The 15,705-nt window shown below is 37.7% G+C and overlaps 1 protein-coding gene across 3 annotated transcripts; it reads left to right on the top strand.

Moving 5' to 3' along the window:
- Positions 1-3,667: 3,667 nt before the first annotated feature.
- Positions 3,668-15,290, top strand: LOC105381708 (proline-rich protein HaeIII subfamily 1). Of its 3 annotated transcripts, none has more exons than XM_048631590.1 (4): positions 3,668-4,306; positions 6,849-6,960; positions 10,630-10,810; positions 12,960-15,290. In XM_048631590.1, coding segments are annotated over exons 1-4 (594 nt in total). In that variant the 5' UTR covers positions 3,668-4,305; the 3' UTR covers positions 13,260-15,290. The 3 variants fall into 3 exon arrangements, with proteins under 3 accessions (XP_048487547.1, XP_048487548.1, XP_048487546.1); XM_048631591.1 differs by having other exon boundaries at positions 3,679-4,306; positions 6,866-6,960; XM_048631589.1 differs by lacking the exon at positions 3,668-4,306 and adding an exon at positions 4,358-4,720 and having other exon boundaries at positions 6,866-6,960.
- Positions 15,291-15,705: the final 415 nt, after the last annotated feature.

The raw sequence follows: 15,705 nt of genomic DNA, 5'->3' as shown, positions 1-15,705 counted from the left end.
CTGCAGGTACCATAACTACAGTTACTACAGCCTCAGAAAATTTAATTATTTCATAAAATACTTATAAAATACAAGAAACTTGTGCAATTGATTCTATAGGTATTTATGATCTCTTAACACATTTAAGCCGGGCGGGGGTTTTACAAGTAAAACATTATAACATAAGCACTTGCCTGCTAGTTATGCTCATTCTAATTATATTAATTAATAACAACGTTTATAACTAAGTTTAACGTAGGTTTCTGAAAAAATATATGGCCCGGAAGTCGTATCGAACCGGAAAAGAGTTGTATTGACTAAAACGTTCGAAACTACATAAGCGACGGCAAAATCATGTTGTACTTATACGTCAGTAATGTAAAGTAGCTTCGGAATGCATTTAAATAGTGATGTCCTAGTTCTATGGTGATGCTAACTTTATCGATTATTTTATAATAGATTTGTAACAATTTCACATAAAATTGTGATAATATCAGTGCGGGATAGGTAGATAGAATATTCTTGAAATAAACTTATATAACTGAAATACTAACACATATGTACAAAAATGGCGGTATTATCGCGTAAAGCGATATTTTCAAGACAACCTTATGATGTTGATCATTACATTTGAATAAATGAAGTGTTTATAAGAGACACAATCAATACACCTTGTGAGAAAACAGTAAAAACACTCAATACTTACCATTAAAAAAAACTCTCGTTATTTTGATTGCAAAACTTTATCCGTGGAGTAAAATTTCCACCAGCAATAAGCTTATCACTACAAACTATTATACGACTGCAACTGAAAATCAAAAGTTATTACAACTATACATATAAAATAATTACGTCTTTTTTCTTAAAATTTATTTTTTAATTTTGCTATATCGTAGGTTCCTATATTATTTTTGGCCCACTATTAAAAATGGTTCTATTTCTATATTTAGTGGTATTTAAGCTTACATACTCGTAATCGAGGTGGAAATTTGGTCCACTTGAGCCCATTGTCCTTTAAATTCTATCCTCGCCATGTCGCTATGCGTCGTTTCGCCTCGCCGCGCCGCGCTGGTGGAAAATCCATCTCCTTATATTTTAAAGTATACATTGATGAATTCTAACTTAACCATTTGGTTGATAATTCAGATGTAATGTTGAGTCACCTGCTGTTATAATAAGACCATTTTTTTATTAGAGGTAATATAAATGTATTCCATATCATGATTTGGACTGCACATTAAGCCGTGGGTCCCGGTTGCTGTTTCAGCAGCAGTCGTTAAGCCTAGTCTTGTCTAGAGGCCTTCGGGCAGCTTCAGAAACGTCTGACAGTCGGATTACCCACTTGCCCGACAAATCTACTCAGCACAAGCTTGCTTGTGTTGGTTTGGTTGGACCATCCCGCACTAGGCCAGCGTGGTGGACTAAGTCTAAAACCATTCCTGTGCCCCAGCAGTGGGGACGTCATGGGTCGTGATGATGATGATGATGATATGAGAAAAATGAAATAATGATTAAACTAAACAAGGATTTATCTTTATGAACAAAGATGTTGGATAATTATATTCAGTAGAGTATAAGCTTAAATAGATCTGAGTCGTGGTGGATATTTGACCAATTTACCATGAATGTTGAATGCATCGCACACCTACGATTTGCTGACTACATCAGCATTATAGCCGAATCTCTGCAGGAACTTTCACAAATGCTGAATAGGCTAAACAAAGCTTCATGCCAGGCTGGCCTCGGGATGATAAAACTAAGGTTATGTATAAAAACCAAGTTCTCCCGGGTCCAATAACCGTTGGCAGCGTGACCATAGAAGTTGATGAATAGTATGTTCTTGTACCTTGGGCAGACTCTGCAGATGGGTAGAAACAACTTCCAATCAGAGTAATATAATAATACAGATGTGCTGGGCAGTATTTAGCAATTTTTTTCAGGTTTTCTCGATGCCCATACTACAAAGTCTCTAGACTAACTAGAAAAGACTTCGATCTGTATCTTACCGGTTATGACCTACGGGGCTCACTTACAGTGGGATTGGCCCACAGCATACTGAAATTTCTTCAGCGAGCTATAGAAATAGCTATGCTTGGAGTCTCTTAAAGATCGCATTCGCAAGTGATCGGACAATGAAGTAAAGTCACGGACATAGCTCATCGATTAGTGAGCTTAAGTGGCAGTAAGCTGGTCACATCTGACAAAGAACAGAAAAAGAAGTGTTTTAGAGTGGAGACCGCGACTTGGCAATCGTAATGTACGAAGCCCTCGGCGGCTAGATGGGGTGATGACTTGCGAAAGGTGGCTGCTGATGAATAATAGAGGGCGGAAAGCTATAGAACGTATCCAGTGGTATTCTTTGGGAGAGCCCTTCGTCCAGAAGAGGACTAACCCCATTAATGAACTATTACTTGATCTTTTAATATTTGTTGCTTCTATGGATTTTTATTATGTAGTTCCATTCATTCATAAATTTCACTCGCCATTGTCACTTTAAGTATGGGCACTTGGTAGGTAGATACTAGGGCATGCAATACCGCAATACCGGTATTCGTAATACCGGTATTAGGGACAAAATTCACGCTTTTTTCAATACCGGTATTGAAAGTTAATACCGGTATTGAAGTAATACCGGAATCGGACTTTTTTAGGCTATAATAAAGCGATTAAGATATAGTATTCCTAAGTACTGTGAAAGCGCACTTGTTTCCAACCGTTTGATGCAGTTTTAAGCCGTTTGATATCTACTGTTGACCATGCGTAAACGGACACTGGATGTAAAAATAATATTTTTTTGTAAAATTTAAACTTTAATACTCAATTCTCGTAAAAATCTATTACAAAAAACTGTATTTCATTGCTTTTTCTCGTTTTATTTTGACGTATACGACCTTTAATCACAATATATGCCATTTATTACAAGGAAATCTAATACCGGTATTAATACCGGGATCCCGGTATTGAGTTGCAATACCGGAACTCAATACCGGTATTGAAAATAGTTCCGGTATTGCATGCCCTAGTAGATACTAATTCATACCTACTTCATTTCATTGGTTTCTTACTGTTACTGCTACTAAACTTTGTTCTTATTTTGGCTAAGGTTTACTAATTACAAGTAATTAATCAATAATCCTACCGAAAGTTTGGTAGTATAACTCTGAGATCGTAAGATGTATAAGTACTTACTTACTTAGCGGGTATTTTTTAAACAGTGTAAATTCTACATTTAAAAATAAAATATAAAGACCCTACATACTTGTTTTCCGGAAAAAAAAATATTTTTCTAGGTAGGTATTTCATCTACCCGAGGATTGATGTGTTTATTGTAAAATGAATATCCTTACCCTGGTCTACAAAATATTGTTTTTATAGGTAGAGACAGGTTGGCTTCAGTGACAGCATTGATCCATTAAGCAATGTCAAATTGCCAACCGTCTCGTCTCGCGAGCCGACAAACGCGTCATCACTCACTGTAAAATAATATCCATAGGTACGCACATACATGATAATGTAGACGGTGGCGGTCGCTGGTGGTGATGGCGGTACGGCGGCGGCGGCGCGGCGATGGCAAACGGCGAGCTCTTTTATATGTGTGCATAGACTTACTCACTATCACTACCTAGTTTTACACATACATGCTCAATATAAGCGTCGCTCCCTACAAAACGATGCGCGAGTTGTTGGCTGTCTTTTGGCACACAAGCAAAACTAGACAGCTTTTGTTAATGTAGTTGTGAGATCGACATAGTAAACACACAACAAATTACGCTAGTGTGCGGCGCGGCAGCCGGTGCACCGCCACACCCGTCGCCCGTTTCTCCCCGCTACGCGACTGCGAACTCTGCGCGCCGCGTCCGCGTCATTGAAGAACAAGACTCGCTCGATGGCAGGCGTCCTCCCGCCAATATGTATAAAGAGTTACGCTGCTCTAATACAAAATACGCGATAGTGGAAAATATATGTTATTCTTATTTTATAAATAATTTATTTTTATAGTGTTGTTTGCAATGAAGCATATTTTTATTTATTAGTGAATGATAGTTAATTATTCTAAAAGCGCCTTACGAGTGTTGTAATCTCCGTAGTGTGCTCACTGTGATTGTTTTGTTTCAAATGTTTTATGCTATATCAAGAGGATTTGTTGATACCAATAGTGTTAGTGAGTTTGTATGAGTGTCTATTCGATCTGTGATCGAGTGTGTGGTCGATTTTTTGCCGAGAGTCGATACAACAACGTGCCAATTCATCGGATACAATCACATCACTATCAACTGTCATCCGCAACGAAAAACCCTACGAGAACTGAACGACACTGTAACAAATAGTAAGTAAATTGGATTGTATTTCAAAAACAACCATTTAAAAACATAATAAGTGCTTAAATTATGATTCATATTATGTGTTGTGCAGTAAACAATAACCTAGCTATCAAAACAATGGTGCCAGTGACCAATATTGTTGTTCAAAACGAGTGTAGAAAATGTGAATGCAGTCAGGGCTTGTTGACGATGGAGTAGTACAGTCGTGGCGAGCGAGCTGGTCGGCCAGCGCCTCGCCAGGCGGCGCAGACGGCGCGAGCGTGCCAAGTGATAAGAGGCGCGCCGATAGCGACGTCACTCCCAGACGTTGTTTGTGTAAATTTAAATACATTTTACATGACAGACAGTTCCGTAATCAGCTCTCGCCACAAGCTCGACATCTCGTTAAATTATACATACTGTACTACAACGACCGGCAGGTACCTATTGCTAAACTTTATAATGTCAGGTTACTTACCTGCAGACTGAACAACAAGCACAGCTAAAGCAACTTTATCACATAGTAAACACAGATCCTTTTACCACTATAACAAACAGTATTATGATACCAAAAACTTAGCATGTAAATATTTAAGAACCAAAATATTAAGTAAATTTTATCACAAAAATTGTAAGTATATTCATTGCTATTTCTTTCTGTTATGTTGAATAATTTTAAACTTCTTAATCAATCTTCTTGCTAAATTGTAAGAAAAAAATCTTATTGAATCTAAAGTACTTACAGAATTTAGATTGTAGGTATTCAGATTCACATCTGTTTAACTTGATACAATAAATATAGTCCATATATTAATAAATCAATACTAATGTATTTTGGGTTGAAATAGTGCAAGATACATCTGAAATTCAATGTTCCGTGCAATGCCCCCGCACTCATAACCATATCATGTAAAGTTCCCTGTTACATAAAATAGGCTGTAAAGAGGTTTGTTGCCTTTAATGTATTTCTGATGATTTAGAGCCTAAAGTGTAATGGGTAATTTTTTCCACTAAACTTATTATTGTCATCACTTATTGCAGTCTGCTGGATGTAGGTTCCGAGTAAGCCCACTGCATCAGTCGCCAACAGTTATCTTGTACCATTTTGTATATTTTTATGACAGACTATTCTATTATTACTTTCTGGGTATCTTGCACCTACCTCAACACAACCCTGCATTATATAATATGTATTTATATCTCAAGTATCAGCTACTGGTTTAAATGTTATCATTTATCAGTTAAAAATATTTATCACATCAATATAAATTGAGTCCTTTCTTCTTTAACTAAGTAACTATTCGTAATATTATTATTTCTGATAACTTGTTATGTTATACCTTAACATTTTATAAAAATTAAAAGGCACATTTTCCAAAAACATTGTTATTTAACTACTCCCTATTAGGAAAAAAGGTTTCTTATATTCTATGGAGAAGAAGAGGCCAAAAAGCTTGCCCCATTCTCTGGAAAATAAATACTCTCTACAAAATCATGATAAAAATCTGTTTTTATACAAAATCTGTGACTAAATACTGTGGATAGCAAAAGTACTAACTTAAAGTTTCCGCTTAACTTAATTAGGATTAAGATTTGCCAGAGATTGCTATGCCACTAAAATTCTGTTGAATTCTTATGAATAGTGAAGAAACCTGAATGTAATCATAATATTGCTATTTAACCACTACTTGAACTTTCCATCATCATAAAATCTTTAAATTCTGGATTCCTCTAAATACTGCTCATTGGTATTAACTTTATTAAGGCTTAGCAAATAATGAACCAAGTATGAAAATCAGGTGAATCATGTAGGTAATCAAAGTATTTTAACATAAAAATTACACGGCTCACACATGAAACATCTCAGGTTATCTTAGAATAGGCCAAAATTATATCTTTGATGGATTTACTTTACTCTTACATAAATTATGTACATTATGGGCTTTTTTCACTATGTAATAAAGGTTGGGTGCTTACAAATCTAAGTAAATACAATAAAATTTGAATCAGAAATTTATATCCAAGAGTAATGTACCATATTCCCTATGAGTGAAACACACTCTGAATAAAAGTTACTTAACTTTTTTAGCACCTAGTTTAGTCACACGCAAGTGTCATTTGTGATTTATAAATCAAACTGAAAATTTAAATCACACTTTTTACACATTACACTTTTACCCTAATCCTAGGGATCTCGTAATAAACGCTTTTCATCAATTATTCTGGACATTTATAAAAAGTACCTATATAATTATTTTCTACACTCTGATATCCACCATCCATCCTGTCATAGAATTGGATGATCTATTGAGAAATTGAAAAACATTTTCTTTTCAAAATTTACAGCCAAATATGAAAGAAAGACATTTAAGATGTTTTAACAAGTTGAACTGTGATGTTATTTCTTACTATGATTCCCATTCAACTATTAGCCAAATTGTTATAAAATAAGAGCTAAACACAAGATTATTTCTGTCCTCAACCACCAAACAAAGTAAATTCCATAGCTGTATAAATCCCCTCGTAGCGGCCATATAACCTTCGACCAGGACCACATAATGAGAGCAGTGTGTTGTGATTTGCAGATGCTCTCGGTGCAAGTCCCGGGGTGCGCGGGGATGGAGCGGCTGGGCGCCCCGGCGGGCCCTCGTCTGCGGCACGAGCACCGGCATCATGCATTGTAAGTTAACACTCCTGTCGCGTCCTGCCACCCTGGTACTTTAGTAGAAAGAGGGCTCGAAATTGTGCTATCTGTCATGTACTGACACTGCTACAGATTGCTGGTAGAGGGCAGTAAATTAAACAGTTAAGGAAAGCTAGATTATGTCATTTTCATACCCGTTTTAAAAGTCCATCAGGGTATTGCATAGTTTCTATACTTCTGTCATGGCCTGCCACCCTGGCAGATAGCTGGCAGAGGGTAGGGTGTTAGTTGTCATCAATTAACGGAATGCCAGGTTAGCGTAAATTTATGAAATAAGAACCAGTAGGTCTAGGTTCGATTTGTCACTCTTGCTCATCCACGTTCTTGCAACGCACTTTCAACCACTGTCCAGAACATGTTACCAAGCGCTGATGAGTGATATATTACCATATAAGCCTGTGTCATAGATAATGAAAACTATATGGTCTAGACTGAATAGTGAAAATTCTCTTCCACGTTGTTATACTGAATGCCAAGACATATAAAAACTAAAATTGGATAAATAAAACCCCCTATGTATAAAGCTTCCGAAAAAACTATACTGTATATTATTATATATGTAGACAACAGAGACTATCTGATACTAGCCATTCTAACCATTAGGGCAGATACATTTGCACCTGATCTTGGCTGACTCGCATCGATCGCTCAATCTTACGCCTATCTATTAATAGAATGCATGCTTCACTGTAAGAGTGACCTTGATCCTTAATGTTATCGTATGTGTAAACAATAGAAGGTCAAGGTCCATGTCTGGCCATGTGGCTAAAGCATCCCTGGCATGCAGAATACCGACTAATACTATTATAAGTATTATAATTTAGTTATAACTAATAAATAAATATTTTATCACCACTCGAAAGGCCTCAAGTGGTAGAGGCCAGACAAAAAAAAAACTATTAAAATTCCACTTGTACAAAACCGTGTTTGTACCTTTCAGGCGGGTTTTACAGTCACGATATTCCCGATCTATTCTTCTAATAACCCCCCATTCGATGACTGTCAGCGCCTACGATCAGCGTGACTATAGTTTTTGAAAAAACCTTACATGGTAGTCAAAGTATAGCCAGCTTCATGGCTAACCAGCGTCAGGTACACTTGTATACCTTGTCAAACTCAAACCGCCCCGTTTATTCATTCAAACATTGATGGTTCGTTAGTTTGACAAGGAATAAAAGTTTATAGAAACATAAAAGACCGTGCTTTGAACCAGCCCCAAAACCTCTAAGAATACAGAGCTGAGTGGAATCTCGGCGGTGACCTCTGCACGCGGCCGCTGCGGGTTACACGTGTGATTCATAATAACCCGCCCATGAAGACGGATTGTTTACAATGCAAGTGCCGATTGAAATATGTTGCCAGGTACCTGCTTAATGTCAGACATTCCCCGACTACCATTCGTAAATTAACGATCGCGACTGGCACTTGTTTGTTCTCGTGTCTGAATACTTTTCTGTTCGCTGGGATTTTTCTTCATAACATCCTGTTCCAATTAAAAATAGTTTAATTGGATGTTGCAAATAAAATAGGTTCCACGTGTAACGGATTTTGTACAGATTCCTCTTGAAATAAGTGTGAATAGTTAATCTATACAATACCAGCGTGCTATGAACTATTTTAGTATGTCATTTTAGATCGAAATGAATATGCAGTTTTTGAAACTAGTGAAATAAACTCATTTTACTTCTGCTGTAGCTTGCAGAGAGCTCTTCAGCTTGTCAAGACAAACAAAAACAAGATGTATTGACTACATGTGCTCTTATCTATTTATCGTAGATAAAGGTTAAATGCACTTTAAGTTTACATTTGTTACGTTGATAAATATTTACATAAACAGCACTCGGCTACCTACACATAGTCAGATATCTCGCTTAATTAATTTATACCTACATTCAATTCAATAGTCTGAAGACAATGGTCTTAGCCAGTGAGTGCTACCGGTGATGTCTTATGTGCACAAAGGTGGATGCTAACGATAAAGATTGGACTGATCCATCGATTAACATTCGCTTAGTTTCCTGAAGAAATACCTCAAATATCAGATACTCTTCTAGAGATCTAAGCGAGGTAGTCACCAACATATTTTTTAAGTTTTTGTAGCTAAATTCGCTAAGGGCGTATTATATCTGCCGAACAAATAATGAACCATTGGAGTAGATGATGTCTCGTGTGTCGTGGAGACCGCGAACAGGCAACCGTAGTTTAGACATCCTCCGGCTCGCTGGACCGAAACCAAGGCCGTGTAACAATAATTTTACATAATTCCTACCAAAAGCCAAGAACATTTTATGAGAAGCAATCTGGTAGTAATATTGGAGCATGTGGAGAGGCAATTTCCCGCTTACTCGCTTAATTTCAGAATTTCACGGCACGCGGCCCGCTTTATTATCAAGGGGCCTTCTCTCCGCAAGCCTGTGAGAGCAGCTTTCTCAGTAAATCAAAGGCTCGGCTAATAAAAGATCGCTCTCATCCTTGGGTTTCGAACTAGGCTAACAACATCTAAGTAAAGCATTTTTGGACTGTTATTTCGGACATTAAACATTATCATATCGAATCTAAACATAAAGATGTACCTATGTGGACGCTACAAAAATGTGTTTTCATAGAAAAACACTTGATACTTATCTAGATTAATATTAGATAATCATTTATTTCGTTAGCGTAATGCGAAGTCGTAGATGAAAATTTACAGTAATAGGTACATTTCACACATCAGAATCAAAATAATTGCCTTCTTTTGTCTCTTAATTCTTGTAGAACATAATTGTGTCGCTTGCACACAATAAATAACGCTGACAACTTGTTTACATGAACTTTGAACATGCTTGCTCAGCTGTATACTGGGCACCTGACCACGCCATTTTTTACTTAACATTAGAGCACCGATCGATAAGGTCATGTTATAAATAACAAAGCTCTGAAGAATCATCTGTCGTTATGCTAAATTCGGCTAAGCGCTAAAATTACTAAACACCCAAAGTTAAATTCAATATCCGTAGCTTGAACTCAAATCCATTGTGGCAAACATTACACTTAACACTTGCATAAAAATACAATTATTTAGAATAGCTGTTCCCGCGCGCTTCGCTTCGCCTTAAAAAGTTTTCCCGTGGGAATTCCGGGATAAAAAGTAGCCTATGTTCTTTCCCAGGGTCTAGACCGTATGTATACCAAATTTCATTCAAATCCGTTCAGTAGTTTTGGCGTGAAAGAGTAACAGACAGACAGACACAGTTACTTTCGCATTTATAATATTAGTTAGGATAAGCCTCTTAGAGTTTTTGACTGTGTCTAACCATTATAGCAATAAACAGCATCACATTACTCCAAAATTGTGCATGGCTGTAAAATTTGTATAAATGAACTCTGTTTCTCCAACATACTTCGTATATAAAATCGACTTAATCACGATCATCAGACACAAACCAAACCGCAGTAGATATATCTACCCTATAGATCTACCGCGTTCTCCAAAATACAACTACCACCCCGCCCATTACTTTAATTTGAAAGAAATTAAACTTAGACTAGCTTTAATCTCTACTTTTAAAACTGCGATCGGATCCCGCCCACATTATACTGTCCTTCAGCTCTATCAAATCTTATTTTTACCTAAATTCAACTCGTAACCCTTCTGCGTTCCAGGGAATGGGAGAGCCAGCAGCGCTTGCAGGCGATGGTGGGCCGTCTCCAGGAGATGGTGGAGCAGGAGTCCCGCGCGAGGTCAGCAGCCGCGGCCGAGCGCCTGGGCCTGCCGCCCAGCATACCGCTGCCCGACGGCGAGGCCGGCCCCGACAAGCATCTGCAGATACGAGTCCCTTATCAGGTGAGATACAGTTCAATACTCTTTGTTACTTCTGTACCCCAAAGGCCCTCTGTACCCCAGTGGTACAGAGGTCTGTCCTCGGCAAAAGCTCTGGCCTCCGTAGGCAGTACTCTTTAATTGCACAAAAGGAAATTATACAAAAAACATTACAAAAAGGCGGCTTTAAAGTAATATCAACTAGACAACCTTTGGATGGAAGTGATAATATTAACATACTTTGAGGTAGCTGTGGTGCATGTCTATACTACTTGACAGTAGATAGCATACAATGCGGTGTAGTTTTTACACCGTTGGCGTAGTGGCGAGTAAACGCGAATTAGCATGGCGCGAGTAGTCGATTCTCACTGCGCGAGCGATTAAGATTAAACCTACACTAGGCCCACTGATGTGGTTTTGATTCCCCGTACAGTCAGCTTCATTAGTAGCTATACACATTTGTACCTTGCCAACATATTTAGCAGTACAAATTAGAAATACTTACATATTATGAAAAAATATTAATTTCTTGAAATTGTGACTATAGGTACCTACATATTTTATAGTTATTTAAATACGTAACTAAACGCCCTAACTATAGTGCGTAGTGCGTACCTATGTGCTTATCTCTTTGTTAGCGAATCTGTAGATACGAGCCTTATCAAATTTCTACATACCATGCATACTAAAGTACACTAAACTACGTTAACATTGGTAAAATTTTATTAAATTAGTGTTGTTAAAATGTTTTTATGGCTCCCTACGAATGAAATACCATAGGCTTATTTTAAACATGGAATTACCACGAAAAACATTCTTATGTTAAATTTAGCTCAGACATAATTTTTATTCGTTATCAGAACTCATAACTTGGTAATAACCTACTCAAATAATGAAAAGATCTAACAAATGAACAATGATAGATAGATAGATAAAATCCTTTATTGGACACAACACACAGAAATTACAATAGAATATGCACAACATAGACGGTACAAATGGCGGCCTGATGCAATGATGATCTAACAGTGAATACACTAGCTGTAATTTAGAGAACCGAATTTCAAAATAATAATGCCAGCATTACCTATTCTCAATAATCGTTCTCGGCCTTCCCCATCCAACCACTGGCGGCTTTATCTGATAAGGTGGTCGATCCATCCTACTGCGACCCTTCTAAAGTAAATGACTGGATGATTTTTGACATTAATTATTTTGTTGACTTTTAATAATAACAACAGAAGGCGTTGTCACAGTATCTTTCCACGGAAATGCCTTGTCTTGTAATTTGATGCGATATAGGCGTACTTAATGCTAAGAGATCGCGTGCAAAAAGCATGTATGATTAACATATTCGTGAAAATAATCTGCACTGATCTGATAAACGATTGCTATTAAAAGAAGGTTATTACGTGATTTAAATACATAAGTATATTATTTAGGAACATATAAGAAGATTCAGGACAATGTTCACCGTTTTTGTTATGGTTTAATTACATCTAAATAAGTAGGTAATGCAGTTTATGTGTCTTACTTTTAATAAGTTACACTATAATAACATTGTAAACATGAACTTTCATCTGGAGGTCTCTCTTTTAACTTTTCCATTGCTTAGAACCAGATGATTCTAATCTTTGGTGCAAAAGTCGTAAGATAGCAAATTTCATCAGTATCCGAAAACGTGATCACAACAGATTGAGAACAAAGTCTGCATCCGTAATCGCAATGCAAATGACAAATAGAAGGACAGACAGACATATATCTTGATATGTCACGATAGCGTCACCGCACTACCGCAAGTGCATAGATAAGATTGCAGCACAAAAGTGCCTGTTGCATGACAAACAACTGCCTTTTATGTGTACTTTTTATTGTTTGTTATATCGTAGTTGCGGTCGACTGGGACCTCTTGATAGCCTATTGACAAAATACAACTTTTAATCACTCATTAATGTAAAATTAGGTGATTAAAAATGGGCAGGTTAATCTGTCTTTATGAATACAAATGATTACCTACATGAGTTAATTTCTGTAACATTCCCTTCTGAACATAGGGCATCGTCCCCAGTCTATCAATGACTATCCGAAAAAACTATAACGATATATTCCTACACTCTTTATCACTGATAATATCTCTCAACAGTTATCTAACGTGATGTTGTCTCCATTCCAGCAAGCCGAGCTGACGAGGCCGAGCTTCCAGCCTCCACCGAACAAGAGCGTGAGCGACGTGCCGGAGTGGGCGGCGGAGGGCGGCGGCGGGGGCGCGGCGCGGCGCGCGGGGGGCGCGGGCGGCAAGAAGGACGGGCTGCTGCAGAAGGCGACGCGCTGGTGGGTGCGCATGGGCGCGCGGCCGCCGCACTGCCTGCCCGGCGAGCCGCGCCCGCGCCGCGCGCCGCCGCCGCCGCCGCCGCCCTGCGTCATGGTGCCGCGCCGCCCGCCCCCCGCGCCGCCCGCGCCCCGCCGCGCCTGACGCGACACACATTCCACCGCCGCCGCAGCCGCCGCGCCCCCACCCCGCATCACGCTTACATTCCATTATCGGGACCACCCGATCCGCCGAGGTGCAAGCGCGTCCCGAAGTATTATAGACTTGGTATTTATTTATATGGGACTGGAGCCATCGACCGTGCGCGCAGACGTTCTATGTGATATGTGTGATAAGTCGATAACGTTGTTTCTTATTTATGAGTCGAGTGATCGCCGGCGCCGCGGGGTCCTTGCCATCGCGACAGCGAGCGGAGCGAAAACAGCTAGTCCTAATAATTTAATCGGTTTAGAAATAGTAATAATTGTTATTATTGAAAATGTATTGATAAGAAGAGGTTTCACTGCCCGCTAGTTGTGTTAGGTGTGTGTCTGATGCGTCGTGAACCCGACTGCATGATGTCTGATAGCGAGAGTCTGACTGCATGACTTCTGACAGCATGAGTCTGACTGCATGACGTCTGACGGCGTGAGTCTGACTGCATGACGTCTGACGACGTGGGTCAGACTGCATGACGTCTGACGACGTGAGTCGTGACTGCATGTCATCTGTGTGCGTGTCGAATCCCGACCACTGTCTCTTGAGTTTCGCAAAAACTAAGACTGAAATTTAAAAAGATATAACACTATAAAGTCGACATTGATGTATGTTGTCTTAGGTAAAATTAATTCAAATAGAAACTATTAAAGTATATAATATTTAATGAATGTTTCGATTGTAATCGTCGATGATATTGTATATTATGAAAGGTCAGTCAATAATAAGCTAATGTCATTACATTATACTGTACAGTTTCATGTTTAAGTAATCTATTTTATTATTTCTATCCAGCAGCTAATTATCTGTATTTAAACAACTTTTATATTTATAATTTGTAATGATGTATAAAATAATGCATATCAGTACAGTAACCGCCAGGAATATTAATTTACATAGCATAGTTACTTTTTGTATTGTAAATATTGTCTCTAATTTAATATTAGATTAATGTGGGCCTTGCGCCACAATCCGAGTTTTTCAATTGAGTGTTGCTACATTCCATATTTATGTTGAAATATTCTGATACCGTACCTTGAAGCTGCTGTCCTCAACTTGCCTTTTAACTGTACCGTCGACCATTACCGTGTAGCGAGTCATACTGAAAAAGCAGAATAGAAATCTCACTAGAAAATAGATATTAATTAGTAAAATTTGAAATTAAACTTTGGTTTGTAATAGGTTTTAATGACGTTACCTACCAGTCTGTTGGGTGTAGGCGATACGCAATACAATGTACAGTTTCGTATTGAAAGTGACCCTGTGGATATTGCTGTGCAATATTAATGATAAGGGCTAATGTTTAAGCATATCACTTTTTCAATCTAGCTGAAATCTGAATGAAATAATTTCTGTATGTTTTGTAAACTCAGGTTCTTTTTATAATTATTATTTCGGTTTGCTGTAACATTAACTCAACATTGGCCTTAGCAATATACTGAAGAGTAAATAAATCGGCGATAGAATAGTGAAGTATACCATTTTAGGTATTTATTAACCAATTGTATATAAATTATTTAAGGCACATATTTAAAGTATAGCCTATAGCTATGTAGTTAAAATAAATATGAGCCTAATATCTACTTAACTATTCTATTATCGAATTTAGACCAATGAAAATATTTGAATGTGTTATAAGTGGCATTTGTATCTGAACAGATAATTTTACGGCAAACTATGTTCAAAATTTGCTTTTGAGAAATGCTTGATACATTAATTATTCGATTTTTGATGCTATGCAGAAAAATATATCAACTACCTATCTGCTTCTTGTAACCTCACTTCAATATAGATAAATCTCTTGAGTCATGAAAGAGTAAAGCAGCCATTGTACAAAATACTGGTAAAATATAAAAGTTGTTTAAAATAGTTTCGCAGTAAATATCTAGATAACAAACAATATTCCATTTGTCATATAATAAGTAAAAAAAAGCAAATGTTTAAAAAAATCTGCATTAAATTACGACCTACAATAATTAACTTGTGATTTTCATTCCAAAACCTACCATATAAGTACATACTAACTTATACTTTATACATTCATATCTTTAGTTCTAAAGGTAGCAGTTTCAGCTAATAAAGCTAGTTCATACATGAGACGATAAGAGAATAATTTAACTATGATACAAATGGTAAAATTAAAATGCAACTTAGTAAGTCGGCATCCAAATGCAATACTGTAGGGCACAACAATATCGCGCACCGTCTGAGTGGTGTCTGGCGGCAGATATTTCAGGGCTATAATGGCGGGTCATCCACATAGCATTCAAAGTATTTATAATGCTGGAACTCCTCCAACTATTGCCTGTTACGCAATCAATCTTTAGTGACGGACCTGAATTTTTCAGCAGTAGGTATTATTTCAAAACCATTTGAATATTTTGAAACAAGTAGG

The sequence above is a fragment of the Plutella xylostella genome, chromosome 29 (assembly GCF_932276165.1).
Source record: "Plutella xylostella chromosome 29, ilPluXylo3.1, whole genome shotgun sequence".
NCBI lineage: Eukaryota > Metazoa > Arthropoda > Insecta > Lepidoptera > Plutellidae > Plutella > Plutella xylostella.
The sequence above is the reverse complement of the archived record's forward strand: the minus strand, read 5'-3'. Positions and strand labels throughout refer to the sequence as shown.